This window comes from Nylanderia fulva, unplaced genomic scaffold (assembly GCF_048542155.1).
Source record: "Nylanderia fulva isolate GAGA-0341 unplaced genomic scaffold, ASM4854215v1 Scaffold23, whole genome shotgun sequence".
Lineage (NCBI taxonomy): Eukaryota > Metazoa > Arthropoda > Insecta > Hymenoptera > Formicidae > Nylanderia > Nylanderia fulva.
In genome coordinates, this window is record NW_028190293.1 from 1,255,169 (window position 1) to 1,278,102 (window position 22,934).

The following is a 22,934-nucleotide window of genomic DNA, read 5'->3' on the forward strand; positions in this document are numbered from 1 at the left end:
TAGAAAGTATCAAATAAGTATTATATATAGATTTATAAAAATTTTGAAAGTTTTAAAACTTTAAAAGAAATTGATTTCCATAAATACATATATTTATCAAAATAACTTTATGATATAAATATAAATGATTAGTAATAAATATTAGAAATTGATTGCTTATAAAGCGAACACGTTAAAATTATAATAAATATGCAAGTATCGAAGATTTGAAATTCCCGCGCATATTTTTTAAATCTTGATCAGCTGTTTTTTATAGGTTATTTTTACCTAGCTTGATTGGCAACACTGAAACAGAAGTTTCACATTTGTAACCGCATAAAATGCGGGATCTCTAATAATCAATTTGGAGTTTTGAAGTTTGTCACTTTTGTGAATTTTATTATAACACAAAAAGGAAAAGAAATTTCATCTGAATAAGGTTGAAAGAAACAAGATGTTTAAAATATTTTCTGATTAAAATAAATGAATTTTTTTAAATTATAAAACTTAACAATTTGAGCAAAATGTCAACAGGTATATCATTTTTATATAAAACAATTTGTTACTTTGTAAAATAAAGTTTTGATTATATTTATTTATTTAAATCTTCAGAAATTGAGACAAGCTTGCTAGTGATCATCCTAGATGTTAATCCTGTACAACGAATAGTGAAACAAGAGACAAAAATACTGTCACAATGTTTGGAGTCTACGATAGTCTTTGCTAATTCACATTTCATGCAAGCGTCTAATAATGAAGTGGCGTTCATGGCATGTCATGGTCACGGTGCCAAATTTCTCTACCCATGTGATAACATAGCAGAAATAAGACAGATAGATGGCCAGTATGAGAAGTTTACTATGATAGAGCGTACAGTGAAACAGCAGTTACAGCAAGTCATCAATGAAATTTCCATGGATGCTTCGTTAAACACAGAGAGTCTCATTTCTGGTGCCCTCAGTATGGCATTATGTTACATTGCTCGATTAGAACGAGAAAAGGTCGCCAACCAGAAACTGTATCCCAGAATGTTGGTGATCACTGGCAGTAATGATTCAGCCACGCAATATATGAATTATATGAATATATTTTTCACAGCACAGAGACTGGTATATGTGTTCCTCTATTAGGTTTTTATTATGATGATTTATAATTATTATGGTGATTTATAATAAGAGATATGAATACTTTCAGAATGTTATTCTGGATGTATGTAGTCTGGATCAAGAATTGACACTTTTACAACAGGGCTGTGAAATTACTGGTGGAAATTATCTGCAGGTACCACATCTTGCTGGATTGCTTCAGTATTTATTGGTAAATTTTTCACATTCAATTCTATGCAATTATCATCTTAAATAAACGTGTATGCACTATATTTGTTTATTTCTTTTACGATTTAGTGGGTTTTCCTGCCAGATCCAAGTGTTAGATCAAAATTAGTTCTACCGCCACCAGTGAAAGTGAACTATAGAGCAGCGTGCTTCTGTCATCAGGATCTTATTGACATAGGATATGTTTGTTCTGTATGTTTATCAAGTAGGTGTTACCATAAAATTATATCAAATAATCTTAAATATTTTAATCAATGTGAAATAATTAAATTTAAACACTTTTACTGTTCATAATGTTTAATTTATTTGCATTAAGATGATGTTGATTAAATTTTGTTACAGTTTTCTGCAAATATAGTCCAATATGTACAACTTGTCAGTAAGTATTTTCTTGTTAGTAAACATACTGAACACATATATGCTTACAATGATAATGTACATTATCCATGATATACACATAATGTACCGATCACTATTTAATATACAATTTTAGTCACGTTTATATATAATTTTGTATTTTAATTATAATCTTTGTTTTTTTAAGCACTGTATTCAAAATGCCAGGACCTATGCCAATGAAGAAAAAAAAGAAGAAGGCTATAGATATCGTTCATTAATGTTATGTATCTATGATGTATAATGATTCCATGAAATGTAAAAAAATAATGTCATAATATAAAAAATTTGATATATAACATTATTTAGTCATAAATCATTATGGTTTATAAATCATAATGATGAATGACTATGTGCGTAAAGAAATCATTAAAATGAAGTACGTAACTTGACTTATAAATCATAATAATTAATAACTATAAACAGAATAAATTCTTTACATGATTAAAATGAATGATTACAGAGAAATTAATCACTGACGAGTCTATTAAAGTTAAATTTCTATATCGATTGGCATAAAAATTTTCTTGTCTATTCATCTAATTTGTATATTTGATGTCCATTGTTATGTGGTTCGATTAAGCGGTGGTGGTATGTAACCAATGCGTTCCTGGATTTCGCTCTGAAGAACCTTGCCTCCCCATGCAGGAGGATTCATAGAAGATGATGATTTTTTCTCCGGGTCTTTTTTGGCTTCGTGCGCTTTTTTTATCTCCTCGTATTCTTGCAGGTCGTCCAGACGCATCTCTATACGTGTCGGACTACGTCGTATCATTATACTGGAAAAAGAAAAAATCTCGTGTAAGAAATTTATATATACATTTTCATATTTCATTCTAAAATATTCTATTAATTACTTAATCTCTTTTAATCTCTAAAAAATTTCATATATATATAATTATAATTATTTCAATTATTAAACATAATTAAATTATATATTAATTATATAATTTCATTATAAAATTATTACATATATATATATAATAATTTTATAATTGAATTATATAATTAAAAATAATTGACAAATTTCTTTAAGTAATAAATTTGAATCGAGGAATATAAAGAGAACATGCAAAAGGCTCTCCCTCTGGGGTCCCTTTTGTCAAACTACGCTCCTATCCACGTGCAATATGGCGAGATACATGACAATGCCCCCGAATAAATCCCAAATCGAGCCGCATCATCCCAATCGCTTCCTCGACAAAAATTCGTCTCTTTATCGGTCGCGCTTTTCCGAAGCCAGCCTCCCGGGCCAGCGCGAGCTTCCGGCGAGGAAGCGCCTCGCGGCGTCGAAGGCGCGTCAAAGGCGCCTCGAAAAATGCGGAGGCGGAGAGGCTGGACGCGCGCGAGCACGCTTTCGGTCGGGCAGCGCTTCGCCCGGAGAGACTGACGCTGAATCCCGAGGAATTTCCCGGCGACCAGCCGCCGAGCGCTAGTCGAGTGTACCGATCGTGGGCGAACGGCGACCCAGGAAGATGCTCTACCTCGAGGATTACGTCGAAAGTGCGTACGATGAGCGTCCCGCTCGATTCCACCCGCCGAATACTAACCTCGTCTCTCGCGGAGCGCTCGACTAACCCGCGATTCGGGACGAAGCGCGAGCTGTTTCGCGACTCCGCGGACGAGCGCAGCCATTTTTGTTTACGTTTCAATTTGGGTCTCCCCTTTTTGCAATCTTTCGAATTTGTTCTTGTAAAAAAATGGGAGTTTCAACACGATGCTCCGTCGAGAGGTTAGGCGCGTGATTGGCCAATTATTGTTGTGTCGATTGAGATCGTTCGTTTTTTGAATTTCTTGAGTATATTGAATTTGATTTTCGCCTTTTTCGAGATTTAAAATTCATCCAAATGGTTTTTGTTTCATTTCCAGAAGCATAAGTATTAACAATGATGTGTTTTGTTAGTACAATAGAAAGATGAATTAATGATAAAGAAGAATAATAGTACTGATAAGAATTGTTAATTTTGCAATAAAATTGATGCTTGCTTATTTGTAAAATTTGTTAATAAATGAGGAAGATTAATAGTCGCAATAGCCCTAAGGCTAAGATTTGTATGTTAATTTTACAGAAATTGTTACAGTGCATCAAATATAAAAATATAAATAGTTAAAAGTAATGTTTATATTTAAACAGAAGACTAATTTTTTGTATGGTTTCAGTGATCGAGCATCTTCCGCAAGAGTTAAGGGACCGATTTACAGAAATGAGAGAAATGGATCTAGGTGTACAAAGTATGTATTCTTCGATACAATAATGTATATGTATGTGTTAAAAATAAAATGATAAGACAATAATGAATGAAAGTAGTAGTAGTAATGTAAAAGTAACGATAATAAATTTATTTGATGTCTTCAGATTCCATGGATAGCTTGGAAAAGAAAGTGAAGACATTGTTTTGCAATGCTAAAAAAATGAAGCCTAGTGAGAAAGAAGCGGAATACGAGGCTATTAGAAGGGAATACTACAAGACTTTGGAGGATGCTGACGAAAAGGTGCATTTAGCTAATCAAATGTACGACTTGGTGGACAGGTATCTAAGGCGGCTTGATCAGGAGTTGCATAAGTTTAAAATGGAACTGGAAGCGGACAATAAGGGCATTACCGAAATCTTGGAAAAAAGATCTCTGGAACTGGATCAGCCTCCTACAAATAGTAGCCAAAAAGAAAATCGTTACAGTTTCACACCAAGTAGAACACGAGATAATCATAGCCATTGTAAGTCTTTAATGTGAATTTTTCACATTAATTTTTAAAGATAGAACACAAGATATTTTGTTAGATTCATAAAAAGTATTAATACTCCTTGTAGACAACATTTCAAAATGGTTTGTAAAATTGATCGATTAGAGCAAATCTACTATTCCAAGTGGAGAACAAAGTATGACAATATTCCTAGATAAGAATAATTATTAACTTTTTTTTTTAATTTTAGCTCGATCAGAGAAGCGGCGAGACTCTAACGCGTCTTCCACGTCCGTCGAAAAAAGGTTGGCGATCGAGAAGTTGCCAGCGACGACGAATCTACCGGAGTCGCGACCAGCCTCGGCGAATTCTGGGCCTATTATCGCAGCGAGCAACGTCGCGACAGCGCCAGCGACGATCGCCAATTCCGTGGGATCGGTATGCTATACTCTCGGTCACATCGGGGCAGGTGGTAATGCTATCGCGGCGGCTGCTTCGCAAGCAATCGCAGCCACGCAATCGATGCAGCAAGGTAGACGCTCGGCCAGTTTGAAGGCCAGCTACGAAGCCATTAACACTGGCGGCGTGCACGCTGCGGAATTTAGCAGGGAGTTGGCTGGCGCAGCACAAACTGCTATCGCAGCCATCCAAGAAACCACAAAGAAACATAAAAAGTAAGTAGAATACATAGAATAAAGAAAGGAAGCGAACTCTTGATTATTCTGTTCATCGATAGATTATTTATTATGAAAGTTTTCATCATCCGGATCAATTATATTTTGGATGTTTCTGGTGAAATGATATAAAAATATCTATTATCTAGGATATTTTATACAAGATTTGTAAAAGAGATCAGATATTCTTTCCAAGATATTTTAAGGTTCTTGACTCCTTGCTGATCATGTTGGAATTGTGATATCTGAAATAGTGTTTCAACGAAATATCTTTTCATTTAAAAATGGCATCTAAGAATTTTCAGTATGTGACTTTTCCTCGTCTCTGACATCACAATCTGACATGGCCAGGATTTAGAAGTCTTAAAGTTATGCAATTGGACATTAGAAAAGTTTACTATCAATTTACTATTAAATTAGAGATACTTATAATCCTTTTTCTTTTATTTCTTAAACTTTTTTATATGATTATAGGAAGGTGACTGCCACTGTGCCGAGTTCAAGTGTAATCGCAGCCACGATTCAGCAGCCTGTGTCGCCGCCTGTGGTAACCACAACTATGCAAGTAGTGGATCCGGATAATCCGGAATGGACGTGCGATCCCAACGAGCCACGTTATTGCATATGCAATCAAGTGTCGTATGGCGATATGGTTGCCTGCGACAATTCAGACGTAAGTTTCGTCAATATTCTTTGAAGTACGTCAGAGCGGATAAATTTGTGACGACGATAATTATGTTATTAGTGTCCCTTCGAATGGTTCCATTATGCTTGCGTGGGCATCAGCGCACCACCCAAAGGAAAATGGTACTGTCCCCAGTGCACGTCTTCGATGAAGAGACGTGGTGGGCGGAAAAACTGATTAGACAGGAAGAAAAAGTGGAAGAACATTGATCAAGTTGAGAAAGCATCGCTGCTGCTACCTCTTAGACACTGTCCATCTTGTATCGACTTAGTTAGGAAGTCATTATTAGAAGCTCTTATTAGGTATGACTTTTTCAATATATTGTTCCGAGTTTGCATTGTCTTTCGACTTTCGAACTTGCTCTTTTTTGCTATCGATCGAACATACATCGAAATGACAATGTTGTAGAAATATATTCAGATATGTCAGTGAAGATGGTTCGAATCGAAAATTTTTTTTAAATATCTTGATGTGTGTTTCCGTTTTCCGTTTTCCGTTTATGTCGGAACAATAAGGGTAGCGGAACGGAATGAATACAAGGTGACTTGGAAAATACGAGAATTGGTAACGTATTTTTTTGATGAGTTTGAAATTTACTGTTCCTCGTCGAAAATGTAGATTCTAGGCGCTTAGTTATCAAGCGTTTCCCGGCAAATTGTAAATAAAGAAATAAGTCCATTTTTTAAGTAATTGTAAATTGAATTTAGTTTAATTATATAGTTTAATAGAAACTTAATTTAAATGTCGGGGATATACGTATATATATTTAAAATGTTGAGAGAGGAGAATTTACTTTTTCGATGAAGGAAAACTGAATGAATTTTAAATTCGTCTGAGAATTTCTCTTGTGATTTTTCCTTTCAAAGTTATTCTACATAAACAAGTTCTGCGAATGCTAACTGAAATGAATACGAAAGCAGAATTGTAGCGAATCGGTGTATGAATAAAATGAATCGTGCAGAAACGAATGTTGCTGCCAAAATGAATGATGATATTTCTTTCAATTAATTAGTCGTCACTTTTGTATTCTCAGGTATATTTCGAAATGATCATTAATCTTTCCTGATTTATCCTTCCATTATAAATTTACTAGATCAATACGTTTTAAATTTTATTTTGTGTATAAAAATATTCATTCAAGATTCACTTAGCAATCACATAGACATTTTCTAATTTTCTTTGAACATTTACATTGAAAAAAAATTGACTTGACTAAATCGTTCAATTAAATTACTATTTTGTTAATTGAACATATATTAGTATTTAAGTAAAATATATATTTTGTTAAAGTTATATGTGTGTGTTACATTTAATTTAAATATTTCTATATGTTCAATTAATAAAATAATATTTAGTTGAACGATTTAATAAAGTTAACTTTTTTCAGCATATAATTATGTTATTCTGTTTTAATATAAATCTCTATATATTTGCCACTTATTTAACAACTTAAGCATAAAATTGCATGTTAGCCCAAATATCAAATACAAAATATAAATTATTGAATACGAATAAAAAATAATGATAATATCTAAATACATCATTTGTACATTGAAAAAAATTGTTAACTTGCCCTAAATCTTTCAACTAAATTATTATTTTGTTAACTGAACATATATTAGTATTTAAGTCAAATACACATTTTGTTAGATTTAATGTGTTATATTTAATTTAAATATTTTTATATATTCAATTAATAAAATATTATTTAGTTAAAAGGTTTAATCAAATCAATTTTTTTTATTGCAGTATTAATCGTGTATTTTTCAAATTATTGACAAAAATTGCATTAATTATATTAAAGTCAATATTAGCACAGAATGATTTATTATTGTGATTCGGCGATTATGCAAACTACAGAAAGTGATGGTAGACAAACGTGATTTGTCTCGCATCAATGTTTTTCCTTAAAATTTTAACATCTTGCTAATAATAAAATAAGCTTCGCGATGGAACGGATTTCTTCGCGTTTATGTTTATATTTATGTTACGTTCAAGATATCGGATCGAGAAATTCGAATTGAGGACACAATTGTTTTTTGAAGCTAATCAATATAAATAAATTATCTGAGAATATCAATTTCATAAGCGAAACTGCTGTATAGAAGACAGAATAGCTGTGATAAATAAAACATATACAGAGAAACAAGTCCTGTCATCAAGATAAACGTATCTCTTTTGACAATAGTCATCTTTTTCGCGTCGATAATGATTAAAATTTATTTCATTTTCTATCTTAATTTCTAATTTTTTTCCGTTCCGTCAAGATGCGAGTCAACATACGTTAAAATTGTTATTTTATGCAAGAAAAATATCCATCACTCACCAATTGTATACAAATTATCCGAATGTCTTCTTTGATCATTTTCTGTTCCATTATCATATTTTTGTATAAATTCAGACGACATAGATTTAGCCAAACGCTGCCATATTGCCATGGAATGCCATATCAACAATGTAATTGCAGATTCCAAATTCGGGTAACGTATTGCAGTAAATACAGTGATAATTATGATAATAATTATCAAAAAGAGATGATATATGTTCCACATTTTATTATCAATTATCACAAAGTGTTTGTTGTTTTAAGTTATTGCCAAAAAAGCATTAAAATGTTAAAACAGTACACACGACGCGCGTAAAATTGAAAAAAAAGGCGATATATCGTAATCGATTGTATGAACTGCGAAGAATCTTAGACGGGTATCTGCGCCAATGTTATACGAAAATTGAGAAAAGTTTCACAATGTTTCGGAACAGTCGAATATTATTTCCATTTATGTTTATATTTACATACTTTTTTGATTTTGGACGCGAAATTTTTCAACGCACGACACAATAATTCGAGTTTCGAAGCTAAAAAAGTTATAAACGAAGAATATGATTTGGAAAACAACGAATTATAATAAAACGAATTAATATTAAAACGAATAGGCATATATGCAAGATGAATTATGTTATCAAGATAAATAATCACATTTTTTTCTATTAATTAGCTGCGCTTTTTGTGTTAGCAAGTACACTGAAAAAAATGGTTAATTTGACTAAATCGTTCAATTAAATGACTATCTTTTTAATTGAACATATATTAGTATTTAAGTCAAATATACATTTCGTTAGATTTAATATGTTATATTTAATTTGAATATTTCTGTAGTTCACTTAATAAAATAATATTTAGTTGAACAATTTAGTCCAATTAATATTTTTTTTGTACTGTATAATTTGTATTTATCTCTTGACATTTATTTTAATTTCTTCTGCAATAAGGGTAGACTATAGATATGATAAATATTCAGTTCCAAATTTCTCTATGAAAATATAAATTTGAAATTTACTCACTGCGTGATCAGGTGTTTTCCTTTAAATTTCTTGGAACGTTTCTAGTTTTATCAATAGGATTACTTATTCTTGTCTCGATAAAACGAAGTAATTCGTATGAGGATGTGAACATCATCAATATAAGTACAAATTTCATTATCATTACATTTCGTCTCCCATAAGCTCCCAAGATATTGAGACTAATGAATATAAGGAATAGGCTTATATTGATTAAACTAGGTAAAATGTACAGATCCTTTTCACTGTCCATTTTATGTTATTGTTAATAATAGATACTGACGGCACAAATAATCACTATATTGCAGTTGAATTTGTATTATCAGCGTGATTTGTTGGATGATAAACCAACTGAATCGCGTCAACGTTTCTCGGCAAATGACGAACATCTCAACAGAAAATTTGTAAAAAGTTTCAAAACAATCGTTTAATTTGTCCGTGTTTATTTACGTTATTTTTGCGAGATGCTCGGATACGAAATTCGACCACATTGCAATATATATGTATGTTCTTGCAAAAATATTTTAATTTTGAAGATAACAATATATAAACTAAAATGAATCATGTAGACAAATGTTGCTATCAAGATGAGAATTTTTTTTAATTAACCGCACTTTTTGTGTTAGTAAGTACACTGAAAAAAATTGTTAATTTAACTAAACCGTTCAATTAAATTACTATCTTCTTAATTGAACATATATTAGTATTTAAATAAAATATACATTTTATTAGATTTAATGTTATATTTAATTTGAATATTTCTGTAGTTTACTTAATAAAATAATATTTAGTTGAACGATTTAGTCAAATTAACAAATTTTTTTCACTGTATAATTCGTATTTATCTCTCACATTTATTTTAATTTCTTATCTTCTGCAATAAGGATAGACTAGATATGATAAATATTTAGTTCCAAATTTTTCTATAAAAATATAAATTCGAAATTTGCTCACTGCGTGATCCGGTGTTTTCCTTTAAATTTCGCGGGACTAGTTTTATTAACATCATTACTTATTAGTGCGTAAAATCTCGTGGTATATTGAAAAATCTCGTATAAAAATGTGAAAAATAACAACATGAGATTTATACATTTCATTATCGTTATATATTGTCCCTTAATTATTCCCCAGATATTCAGATCATTTAATAGAAGGAATAGGCTGATCTTGATTGAATGATCAATACATGATATAGTGTACAGATCCATTTCAGTGTCTATTTTATGTTATTGTTAATAATAAATACCGAGCGCTCAAATAATCTCTATATTACAGTTGAATTTGTATTAATAGCGTGAATTGTTGGATGATAAATTAAACCTCCTGACGAACATCTCAACAGGAGAAGTTTGTAAGAAGTTTCAAAACGATTTATTTGTCCGCGTTTATTTACGTTATTTTTGCGAGATGCTCGGATGCGAAATTTAAATACATTGCCATTGCAATTGGCTTATATATGTATATGTTTTACAAAAATATTTTAATTTTGAAGATAACGATATGATATCTATAAAGTAAAATCAATCACGAAGAGACAAATGTTGCTATCTAAATGAGAATTTTTTTAATTAACCGCGCTTTTTGCGTTAGCAAGTACAATTTATCTCATCTTTATTCTGATTTTAATTTTCTTTAATATTATTAATATTCTTAATATTTTAATGTTCTTTTTTCTGCAATTTGAGTAGGCTCGATGCGATATATATGTTCCAAATTTCTCTACGAAATTATAAAGTCAAAATTTACTTACTGCAATCGATTAGAATTCTCTCTCTGTCTCCAGTTACATTAATTTGATTACTTATATGAGTTCAACCGGTTTATTAAAATAGTGTTATGGTTAAAAATAAATTTGTATAGCAATTTTTATTGCCATATATAATATCATTATTAAATGCATAAAATGTATATATTCCGTATTCTCGTTAGTAAAAAATATGATTGTAATGATTAATACGAGGCAGATAGAAACCAAATGTAATAAAGTATACGGATTCATTTTATGTTATCGTTAATAATCGATCCGGAGCACAAAAATTATCACTGTACTGAAATTTATATTTTTAACAGCGTAATTTGCTGGATGACAAACGAACTGTATCGTGTCAACGCATTTTTCGACAAATAACGAGCATCTCGTCAACAAAAAGATTCTAAAGTTTCAAAACGATCGTCCTTTAGTCGCGTTTATTTATTTATTTTGCGGGATACTCGGACGCAAAATTTCAATATTGCCATCGAAATCGTCCTATAAACATGTTCTGTAAAAATATTTTATTTATTTCGAAGAGAAAGCTATAAAAGAATACGATGCATAAAGTAAAATAAATTATGTAAAGACAAGATGAAAATTTTTCTCGATTAATTGGCCGCGTTTTTTAAAATTTGTTAGATGCAGCCCGTAAAAAATTTAATCTTGTATATGAAAATATAAATTGAAGATTTACTCACCGCAATCGGTTAGTCTCCCTTTAAGTTCCTCCAACGTTTTCCATTTTATTAACAGGATTACTTATACTATATTTATACTATTTCAGCTCGATTTTTAAAGTCTCTTAAGATTGATATATATATGAGTAAACCAGAAAAATATATGTACGTGAGCACTGTAAGTTGCATTATCGCTACATTTTCGTCCGCGTCTATTTTTGTGAAACAAAGACATAGAAAGAGTTCCAAACCGATATAAATATATATTAATAAGGCCGGATCCATTTTAAGTTATCGTTAATAATCCCAAGCGTGCAAATTATCGCTATATTAATTATATTACTAACAACGTGATTTGCTGGATGACAAGTCAACTGTACATACTCATACTCACCGCGATCGGTTAGACTCCCTTTAAGTTCTTCAAAACGTTTTTATTTTTATTAATACGATTATTTTTTTTACTTTTCTTATACTTTTTAAGCTCATCCACTTCTTGTGAAGTCTCATTGGATTATTAAATAAGTATAAGCAATCAAAATATACATGAACACTGTAAATTTTATTATCACTATATATTTCGTTCCGCGTTTATTCTTATGATAAATGTGTAAAAAGATTAAGAGAAAGATTATATTCAAATGTATTAAAATCAACGAATCCATTTTATGTTATCGTTAATGATCGATATTAAATTGATATGATTAACAGCGTGATTTGCTGGATGACAAATTAACTATGTCGCGTCAACGTTTCTCGACAAATAACGAGCATCTCGTCAACCAAAAATTTCGAAGCGAACGTTCTTTGGTCCGTCTTTAATTATGTAACTTTTGCGGGATATCGGGATGCAAAATTGGAATATTACCACAGGGATTTGAAATCTCCTTTTAAATTTTTTGAGACGTTGGCAGTTTTATTCGTATCGATTACTTCAACTTACATGCGTTAAATTTCTCATAAGATTAATGTGCCATGATAGAATAAAAATGAACATAATACTATATTAGAAAGCAATATAATATCAGGATAGGCTTTCATAGCATACATTCCTAAATTATTTTGTTGACATACATAAAAAAGTGAATACACAAAGTATTTTATCGAGTATGAAATATATATATATATGTGTCCTACTAAAATAGTTTGATTTTGAAGCTATCGCTATAAAACGATATGATGCATAAAATAAAATGAATCATATAGAGACAAGTGTCGCTATCAAGATGAGAATAATTTTCTATTAATTATCCGTGCTTTTTACAATTTTTCAGATGCGCTTATTATATAACTGCTTGAAATTTTAACGCGTATACAAAAATGTGAATTAAAAAAATTTATTTACTAAACTCGATAAAATTCTCTTCAAGTTCGTCGGTATGTTTCCAGGCCCGGTAAATGATGAGCATCTCGGCAACAGAAAATGTGTTTCAAAATAATCATCCTTCTTCTTTTATTAACGCTTCATTTTGTTTACGTAACTTTTGCGGAATAGCAAAATTTGAAATTGTATAATCTACCATATATGCACGTCCTGCAAAAATATTTTGATTTTGAAGATAACGATATGATATGTTATAAAGTAAAATGAATTATACAAGGACAAATATCGCTATCAAGATGAGAACTTTTTTTATTCAATTGACCGCACTGTGCGTTTTATAGCAAGTACAATTCTTATTTATTTCAACTTTATTCTTATTTCAATTTCCTTTTCTGTGCCATAAGAGTTTAGTAGTAAGAGTTTAGATACGTCTCAAATTTTTTTACGAAAGTACAAATTTAAGATTCACTTACCAGAGGTTAAAATTCACTTTCCAGATCCATTATTCCAATTATATTATTCATGAGTTCAGTGGTTCAGAATAGTGTTATTGTTTAAAAAAATATAATATATAATTATATATATAAAATTATATATATGTATATATTATATATAATTATATATATAAAATTATATATATGTATATACAATATTATATATAATTATATATTTATAACAAATATAATTATGTAATATATATATATAATTATATATTTATAACATAAATATAATTATGTAATATATATATATATAATTATATTTATGTGTTTATAATGTATATATAATTAATATTCTATAATATAAAAATTGTGCTATTCTCCAATTTTATCCATATGTAAATATATTAGTACAAGGTAGTAATAAATGCAGTAATAAATGCAAAATATGCATTTTGTGTCATTCTTAATAGATACCGATCGTGTAAATTATCACTATCTACGATTTGTTTTTGTATTATTTTGAATAGTCTTGGAAGATAAATCAACTGCGTCAATATTTTACGATAATGAGATTCTCGTCAACTGGAAATATGGAGGGTATGTAACGTTTTAAAATAATTGTCCTTCTCATCGCGTTTATGCTATTTATGTAACTTTTGCAGGATGCTCAGATGTAAAATTTGATTATTGCCATTGTAATTGTCTTATACATAAGTCCTGTAAAGATATTTTGATTTTGAAGATAACGTTATCAAACGATATGATGTATAAAGTAAAATGAATCATATAGATCTGCATCGCGTCAACGTTTCTCGGTAAATGACGAACATTTCAACAGGGGAAGTTTGTAAGAAGTTTCAAAACGATCCATTTGTCCGCGTTTATTCACGTTATTTTTGCGAGATGCTCGGATGCGAAATTTAAATACATTGTCATCGCAATTGTCTTATGTATGTATATGTTTTACAACAATATTTTAATTTTGAAGAGAGATAACGATATGATGTATAAACTAAAATTAATCATGTAGACAAATGTGGGGCTCGCTATTAAGATGAGAATTTTGTTTTAATTAACCGCGCTTTTTGTGTTAGCGAGTACAATTCGTATTTATCTTTATTCTTATTTTAATTTCCTTTCTTCTGCAATTAGAGTCAGCGAGATGCGATAAAAATATGTTCAAAATTTCCCTACAAAATTCTAAATTCCAAATTTACTTACTCTATAATCGAGTAGAATAATTCTCTCTCCGTCTCCAGTTACATTTTAATCCGATTAGTTATGAGTTCAGCTGGTTCATCAGAATAGTATTACGGTTAAGAATTATTTTTTATAAACATATTTGTCAACTCGACCCATACTGTCAAAACTACACTTTTTGTATTATTCAATATCCATTTCATATATATTTAATAGCCGTATTATATATTTCCTCATCTTATCCTCAATAAGATAGATTATAAAGAATATTACGACGCAGACAGGAATTAAGTGTACTAAATCATATCTATTCATTTTATGTCGATTTTAAACAATAGATATCGCGTGCACCAGTTATCGCAATCTGCAACCTGAATTTATATTATAGATTATGGAATCCTGGAGGACGAACTGTATCGCGTGAACGTTTCTCGACAAGTAACGAGCATCTCGTCAACAAAGTTTCAAAACGATCGTTCTTTAGTCTATGTTTATTTACGTATCTTTCGCGAGATGCTCGAACACAAAATTCGATTATTGCCATTGAAATTATTTTAATTTTGAAGATAAACGATATAATATCTATAAAGTAAAATCAATCACGAAGAGACAATTGTTGCTATCTAAACGAGAATTTTTGTTTTAATTAACCGCGCTTTTTGCGTTAGCGAGTACAATTCGTATTTATCTTTATTCTTATTTTAATTTCCTTTCTTCTGCAATTAGAGTCAGCGAGATGCGATAAAAATATGTTCAAAATTTCCCTACAAAATTCTAAATTCCAAATTTACTTACTATAATCGAGTAGAATAATTCTCTCTCCAGTTACATTTTAATTCGATTAGTTATGAGCTCAGCTGGTTCATCAGAATAGTATTACGATTAAGAATTATTTTATATAAACTTATTTGTCAACTCGACCCATACTGTCAAAACTACACTTTTTATATTATTTAATAGCCATTTCATATATTTAATAGCCCTATTATATATTTCTCAATCATATCCTCAAGAAGATAGATTACAAAGAATATTATAGTGACTATTAAGGAGTTGATAAAAATAAAGTATATTACTTGACTATACATTTTATGTCAATTTTAAACAATAGATATCGCGCGCACAAGTTATCGCAATCTGCGACCTGAATTTATATTATAGATTATGGAATCCCGGAGCACGAATCAACTGTATCGCGTGAACGTTTTTCGACAAGTAACGAGCATCTCAATAACGTTTCAAAACGATCGTTCTTTGGTCTGTGTTTATTTATATCTTTGGCGGGATGTCCGAACACAAAATTCGATTATTGCCATTGAAATTATTTTAATTTCGAAGATAAACGATATGATCTATAAAGTAAAATCAATCACGAAGAGACAAATGTTGCTATCTAAACGAGAATTTTTGTTTTAATTAACCGCGCTTTTTGCGTTAGCAAGTACAATTTGTATTTATCTCATCTTTATTCTGATTTTAATTGTCTTTAATATTGTTAATATTTTTAATATTTTAATGCTCTTTTCTGCAATTTGAGTTGACTCGATGCGATATATATGTTCCAAATTTCTCTACGAAATTACAAAGTCAAAATTTACTTACTGCGATCGATTAGAATTTTCTCCGTCTCCAGTTACATTAATTCGAGTACTTATGAGTTTAATCGGTTCATCAGAATAGTACACACCTTCTATTTGCATCCATAATTTGAAACTCATACTTCTCAGAAATTCTAAAATTAGATGCATAAAATTGATTGTAATTTTCGAATTTTTAGGCTCGTCAACGAAATGGTGGAATTAAGAATCTAAAGAGTATTCCGATGCAGACAAAAATTAAATATGTTATTCGTCGATTCATTTTATGTTAATTTTCACAACAGAAATCAAGTTATAGCAATCTGCGACTTGAGTTTATATTATAGATTATGGAAGCCCGAAGGACAAATTAACTGTATCGCATGAATATTTCTCGACGAATAACGAGCATCTTGTCAACAAAATATATATATTTGTATATATAAATATGACCTGCGAAAATATTTTAATTTCGAAGATAACGCAATATGGTATATAAAGTAAATTATTAAAATTAATCATGAAAAGACAAATGTCGCTATCTAAACGAGAATTTTTTTTAATTAATCGTTCTTTGTGTTATATAGCAAGTACAATTTGTATTTATATTATCTTTATTCTTATTTTAATTTCCTTTCTTCTGCAATAAGAGTTGGCTAGATGCAATAAATATACGTATATAAATATGCAAATTTCTTTACGAAAATATGAATTCTAGATTTACTCACCGCGATCGGTTAGTCTCTCTTTAAGTTCCTTAAACCTTTTTTAATTTTATTAATACTATTACTTATCCTCTATTTATGCTATTTAAGCTCGACTTCTTTTAAAGTCTCATGATTTAATTATTATATGTAATTGATGAAATCAATGAGTATCAATATGATAATTACAATTTTTATTATGAATATCTTATCTGTTTCTATGGTATTCGAATGAACCAATAAAAAGATTAAGACATAATAGCTTAACTTGTGCAGATGATAGTACATTTTAGATTATTGTTAATAATCGATTCCGAACGCACAAATGATCTCTACACTTGAATTTATATTATTAACAGTGTGTTTGTTGGATGATAAATTAGCTGTGTCGCGTCAACGTTTCTCGACAAATAACGAGCGTGTCAACAAAATGTTTGTAAAGTTTCAAAACGATTGTCTATTTATCATTATTTATTTACTTATTTTGCGGGATACCCGGGCAAAATTTAAATATTGCCATCGAAATCATCCTATATACATTATATATGTATAAAATATATATATTGATAAATAAATATTAAATATTAAAATAAATATTATAATTATGAATTATTAATTAAATTTTACAATTATATAATTAAAGAGTATTATCTTTTATATTTTAAGCGATTATTATTTTTCCAATAGTAGGCTTGTTTTCCGCAAAATTAAAATTAATTCAAAACATCAAATATATAATCGCAACTCACTTATAATTCTCGCAGAGTTTCTTCGCTTCCCACAATTTGCTACATATATAAATATATATAATAAAATATCTTTACGATATATATATATATATATATATATATATATATAAAATTATAAAATATCTTTACGACACACACACACACACACACACACACACACACACATATATAGTGTGTGTCGTAAAGATATTTTATTTATTTAGAAGATAACACTACGAAACAATGCGATATAAAATGAATCATGTAATGTATATAAACGTTATGAAGATGATAATCTTTTTCGATTAATTGGCCGTGTTCTTTGAAATTTATTAGATGCAGTCATCATCCGTTCGAAATTTTATCTCGTGTACGAACATATGAATTCAAGATTTACTTACCGCGATCGGATAGTCAACCTTTAAGTATCTCGAAACGTTTTCACTTGTATTAATGATCTTTAAATTCTTTAGCCTCATAAATGTTTGTAATAAACCATAGATTTTTCTACTTATAGTGAATATTATATAAATAATTGTGCACGCGAGCAATAAACGTGTTGTAATTAAATTTATTAGCCCGTTTCTTCTTGCGATATAAATGAATAGAAAGATGAACAAAAAGAGGAAATCCTCTTTTATTAAAATGATCGGATCCATTTTTAATCGATCCCGAGCGCACAAATTATCACGATATATTTAAATTATAAAAATGTATTAAATTTATATTATCAACAGCGTGATTTACTGGATGAGAAATCAACTGTGTCGCGTCAACGTTTCTCGACAAATAACGAGCGTCTTGTCAACGAAAAGTTTGTAAAGTTTCAAAACGATTGTCTATTTATCCGTATTTATTTAATTATTTTGCGAGATACCCGGGCGCAAAATTTAAATATTGCCATCGAAATCATCCTATATATATATATATATATATATATATATATATATATAAAATATATATATTGATAAATAAATATTAAATATTAAAATAAATATTATAATTATGAATTATTAATTAAATTTTACAATTATATAATTATATAATTATATTATTGATTAATATAAGCTATACAATTAATAATTAAAGAGTATTATCTTTTATATTTTAAGCGATTATTATTTTTCCAATAGTAGACTTGTTTTCCGCAAAATTAAAATTAATTCAAATATATAATCGCAACTCACTTATAATCCTCGCAGAGTTTCTTCGCTTCCCACAATTTGCTATATATATAAATATATATAATAAAATATCTTTACGATATATATATATATCAGTGTGTGTGTGTGTGTGTGTGTGTGTCGTAAAGATATTTTATTTATTTCGAAGATAACGCTACGAAACAATGCGATATAAAATGAATCATGTAATGTATATAAACGTTATGAAGATGATAATCTTTTTCGATTAATTGGCCGTGTTCGTTGAAATTTATTAGATGCAGTCATCATCCGTTCGAAATTTTATCTCGTGTACGAACATATGAATTCAAGATTTACTTACCGCGATCGGTTAGTCTCCCTTTAAGTTCCTCGAAACGTTTTCAATTTTATTAATAATCTTTTAATTCTTTATCCTTATATGCTTGTAAATCACTTAAGATTATTCTACCCGTAGTTAATATGAAATAAATAATTGCGAACGCGCGCACTAAATCTATTATTATTAAATTTAATTCCGCGTGGATTCTTGCGATATAAATGAATAGAAAGGTGAACAAAAAGAGGAAATCCATTTCTATTAAAATGATCGGATCCATTTTTAATCGATCCCGAGCGCACAAATTATTACGATATATTTAAATTATAAAAATGTATTAAATTTATATTATCAACAGCGTGATTTACTGGATGAGAAATCAACTGTGTGAACGTTTCTCGACAAATAAACATCTCGTCGACAAAAAGTTTTTCAAGTTTTAAAACAATAATCGTTCTTTTGTTTGCGTATATTTACTTGGATGTAGGACGAAAATATTTTAATTTCGAAGATAACGATATAATATATATAAAGTAAAATCAATCATGAAGAGAAATGTCGCGATTGCCAATGAAAATTTCTCTACGAAATTATAAAGTTATAAAATTTACTTACTGCGATTGATTCAAATTCTCTCTTTGTCTTCAGTTACATTTATTCGATTAGTTATGAGTTCAACCAGTTTATCAGAATAATATTAACCGGAGATGTAAAACCGGAGATGTAAATAATTTTATTATGATTAGTAGAAAAACGAGGAAAGCAAAAATAATATAACATGTTCTAAGAATAATGTACGAACTTATTAGCTTATTAATGGTAAATAAATCCATTTTACGTTATCGTTAACAATAGATATTGAACGCGCAATTTGCGACCTAAATTTATATTATAGATAGAGTTCTGGAGAACAAATTAACTGTGTCACATCAATTTTTTCCCGGCAAATGATAAACATCTCGACAACAGAAAATTCGCAATGTTTCAATATAATCGTCTTTTTGATCATATTTATTTACACATAATAACTTTTGCGAGATACTCGAACGCAAAATTCAAATCTTCCCGCGTTGGATATCATATTTTATAAACACATCCTGTACAAATATTTTCTTTTCGAAAATGACACTATAAAACGAATTGATGTATAAATTAAAATAAATCGTGATAATTTTTTTGAATTAATTGGTTTTTGTGTCAGCAAGTGCAATTCATATTTATCGCATAATTATATCTCTAGAATAATTTTGTTCATGTATTATTTGATATAAAGATACTGCGAGTTATATCGAAAATTCTGCAAACATATTCACAATGTTGCAAATTATTTAACTTAGTCATTGATTTTACGATCTACTGTCAAACGTCAAATGCTGTTATGACAATCAGAAGTGTCATTTACGTTCTATAAATCGAGTAAACATCAGTACATTTTGATGAGACGAAACATGTCAGAAATCTTATCAAAATTATGCGACAGACATCTTATCGTTAATTTTGTTTCATCTTGTTCTGTCTAAAACACAAAATCGATTTTAAACAAAAGTAATTTTTTAAAAATTATTTTTTAATCTTTTTGTGCAAAAGTCTTTTGTATTTATCGTGTGTAGCTGTAATTTGTGAATATATTTATATTGTAATAATTTATTATATAATTTCTAGGAATTTTGTTGAAATGGGAGAGACGCAATCAGTTACACAACAAATAATAAAGGGAAAGAACGGCGATCTTCGAAATGAAACTAAGGATAGAATTGACATCGATAAACCACTTTGGAGTCAAGACACGTATTTGGGAAGATGGATGCATTATGCCTTTATCACCGATTGTCGCACGATTGTTGTGCCGACAAGCAAATTGTGGGAAGCGAAGAAACTCTGCGAGGATTATAAGTGAGTTGCGATTATATATTTGATGTTTTGAATTAATCCTAATTTTACGGAAAACAAGTATACTATTGGAGAAATAATAATCGCTTAAAATATAAAAGATAATACTCTTTAATTATTAATTGTATAGCTTATATTAACCAATAATTTAATTATAGTTATATAATTGTAAAATTCAATTAATAATTAATAATTATAATATTTATTTTAATATTTAATATTTATTTGTCAATTAGAGCCGGCAAGGAGCCGGAATGCCTGCAGAGAAAGGATATAATCTACGCGAAGAAGCTACGGGACAGCGCCTTTCATCCTGATAACGGCGAGTTGATGCATGTGATAGGAAGAATGTCCTTTCAACTACCAAGTTCCGTCGTCCTCACCGCCGCAATGTTGACTTTCTACAGGTGAACTTTTCCGCATGAAATGAATATGCATGATACATCATCCCCGCACGCGCAAATCCTTCCTCAAATTCAATCATATCTATCGTGCGCGCGTCTTTATTAGGTCCGCTTACGGCGTCATAGCGTGTCAATTGGTTAATCAAGGTTTCAATGCGTTTGTCAATTACACCAATCGAAACGCGATGAGCGACGAACCGCAAGACACCGATGCGATCCAACAGGCCTTCGTGCTGGCGACTGTAGCGAGTTGCGCGGCCGCTTTGGGATTCAGGAAGCTATTCTCCGGCAGAGGAACCCTCTTTGCAGTTAATCCGCTATATCATTCTTTGCTCCGCATTCTATCTAGATGACAGAACAAAATGAGCAAGAAAATGTCATTAAAAGAAATGTTTCATCATTTTAAACTAGCGACTACTAATATTTTATATTTATATTTAATATTAAATAAATATATTTTTATTAACATATTTTATATACCTATTATATTTATTAATAAGATATTGATATATTATATCTAATAATATATCTATATCATGTCTATTAATATATTATATCATCTATAAAAATCCATAATTATAGGGGATATTAATTATAATCAAGAAATGTAAAAAAATGAGTATATTAATTCAAAAAGTTGTCTTCTTCATAGAGATTCGCTCCGTTCTGTGCGGTGGCTGCCGGCAACATAGTGAATCTTCCCATTATGAGGCAACGGGAACTCACGCGAGGCATCCCTATATTTGTCAAAAGTGAAGATAAAGTCTGCATCATGAGGTCGCAGGTGGCTGCCGTCAAGGGCATTTCCGAGTGCGTCCTCACCAGGATAATAATGGCCGCGCCGGGAATGTTGATGATCCCAATTATCACGCAACGAATGCAACCGTACTGTTTCTACCAGCTTCGTCCGTGGATCGCTTTTCCCATAGAAATCGGTTTATGCGCGCTCAGGTAAGTTTTATTACAGTTACATGTTTACGTTGCGTCGCGCAAATTTGCGCAAGCAGCGGCGGCAGCTGAAATATGTATTCGCGCGACATACGATTTGTATGCAACCGTGTTGAACCTTATGCAAATTTATCTGCAACGTACAGTATTGATATTGCAACCTGTTGCACCATGCACTCCTTTGAGTTGCAATGTTTGGTAATGGAAGTGAAACAAACTATATAAAAAAAAAAAACAAGCTATAAAAATATTAATACAAGTGTTTTTTTTATTGGCAGTTTATTGATCATGATCCCTTCGGCGCTTGCTATCTTCCCGCAGAAAAAGTAAGTATAAACTTGAGTTAATTTTCAATATTTGTGAATAAGAGAATTTAAATAAGAAATTACTGTATGTACTTTTTACAATTTGTATATATCATATTTGTATTAGAATGATTTAGTATAAAATAATACAACTGTATGTTAATATATACATGTTAATCATTTTTTTACAAGCTCGATGAAGCCAGATCTGTTAAAGATATATCCAGAAGAATATGAAATATTTCGAGAGAAAATGGGCCAGCGCAAATATCCGGATTTTGTTTATTATAACAAGGGATTGTAATTAGTATAAATAAAAATAAAATTTATAAATTTTCTTTCACATTATTAGATTTTTTCCAGAAATGGAGTTGCCAAAATAAAAATTAGAATTGGATAAAGTTAGGTGAGA

General features: G+C 30.0%; 4 protein-coding genes and 1 long non-coding RNA gene across 16 annotated transcripts; 3 read left to right on the forward strand and 2 right to left on the reverse strand.

The window, feature by feature from the left end:
• Window positions 1–254: 254 nt before the first annotated feature.
• Tfb4 (transcription factor B4) lies at window positions 255–2,008 on the forward strand. The gene is made up of 6 exons (XM_029304809.2): window positions 255–513; window positions 592–1,088; window positions 1,174–1,296; window positions 1,383–1,518; window positions 1,656–1,692; window positions 1,858–2,008. The coding sequence occupies exons 1-6, from the start codon at window positions 504–506 to the stop codon at window positions 1,928–1,930; spliced, it is 876 nt and encodes a 291-aa protein (XP_029160642.1). The 5' UTR covers window positions 255–503; the 3' UTR covers window positions 1,931–2,008.
• LOC146723122 (anaphase-promoting complex subunit CDC26) lies at window positions 1,382–10,915 on the reverse strand. Of its 5 annotated transcripts, none has more exons than XM_085483038.1 (2): window positions 10,841–10,915; window positions 1,382–2,488 (listed from the first exon to the last, which is right to left on the reverse strand). In XM_085483038.1, exon 2 carries the CDS (start codon window positions 2,482–2,484, stop codon window positions 2,275–2,277), a length of 210 nt encoding a protein of 69 aa, XP_085339164.1. In that variant the 5' UTR covers window positions 2,485–2,488; window positions 10,841–10,915; the 3' UTR covers window positions 1,382–2,274. The 5 variants fall into 5 exon arrangements, with proteins under 5 accessions (XP_085339164.1, XP_085339162.1, XP_085339163.1 ...); XM_085483036.1 differs by lacking the exon at window positions 10,841–10,915 and adding an exon at window positions 9,094–9,481; XM_085483037.1 differs by lacking the exon at window positions 10,841–10,915 and adding an exon at window positions 8,078–8,557.
• On the forward strand, window positions 2,865–6,737 carry Ing3 (inhibitor of growth family, member 3). Its single transcript, XM_029304723.2, has 6 exons — window positions 2,865–3,212; window positions 3,870–3,941; window positions 4,066–4,425; window positions 4,643–5,066; window positions 5,541–5,739; window positions 5,812–6,737. Exons 1-6 carry the CDS (start codon window positions 3,185–3,187, stop codon window positions 5,926–5,928), a joined length of 1,200 nt encoding a protein of 399 aa, XP_029160556.1. The 5' UTR covers window positions 2,865–3,184; the 3' UTR covers window positions 5,929–6,737.
• LOC114932498 (sideroflexin-2-like) lies at window positions 5,996–22,865 on the forward strand. 3 transcript variants are annotated; one of them, XM_085483029.1, is made up of 7 exons: window positions 5,996–6,053; window positions 20,638–20,868; window positions 21,102–21,272; window positions 21,376–21,577; window positions 21,922–22,220; window positions 22,496–22,543; window positions 22,715–22,865. In XM_085483029.1, the coding sequence occupies exons 2-7, from the start codon at window positions 20,651–20,653 to the stop codon at window positions 22,824–22,826; spliced, it is 1,050 nt and encodes a 349-aa protein (XP_085339155.1). In that variant the 5' UTR covers window positions 5,996–6,053; window positions 20,638–20,650; the 3' UTR covers window positions 22,827–22,865. The 3 variants fall into 3 exon arrangements, with proteins under 3 accessions (XP_085339155.1, XP_029160568.2, XP_085339156.1); XM_029304735.2 differs by lacking the exon at window positions 5,996–6,053 and adding an exon at window positions 7,473–8,231; XM_085483030.1 differs by lacking the exon at window positions 5,996–6,053 and adding an exon at window positions 18,539–20,520.
• Window positions 12,409–19,912, reverse strand: LOC114932548 (uncharacterized). 6 transcript variants are annotated; one of them, XR_003819923.2, is made up of 5 exons: window positions 19,591–19,912; window positions 19,000–19,027; window positions 16,087–16,216; window positions 13,318–14,001; window positions 12,409–13,054 (listed from the first exon to the last, which is right to left on the reverse strand). It is a non-coding gene; the product is annotated as an uncharacterized LOC114932548 (long non-coding RNA). The 6 variants fall into 6 exon arrangements; XR_003819921.2 differs by lacking the exon at window positions 19,000–19,027 and having other exon boundaries at window positions 19,591–19,911; XR_003819919.2 differs by lacking the exon at window positions 19,591–19,912 and having other exon boundaries at window positions 19,000–19,372.
• Window positions 22,866–22,934: the final 69 nt, after the last annotated feature.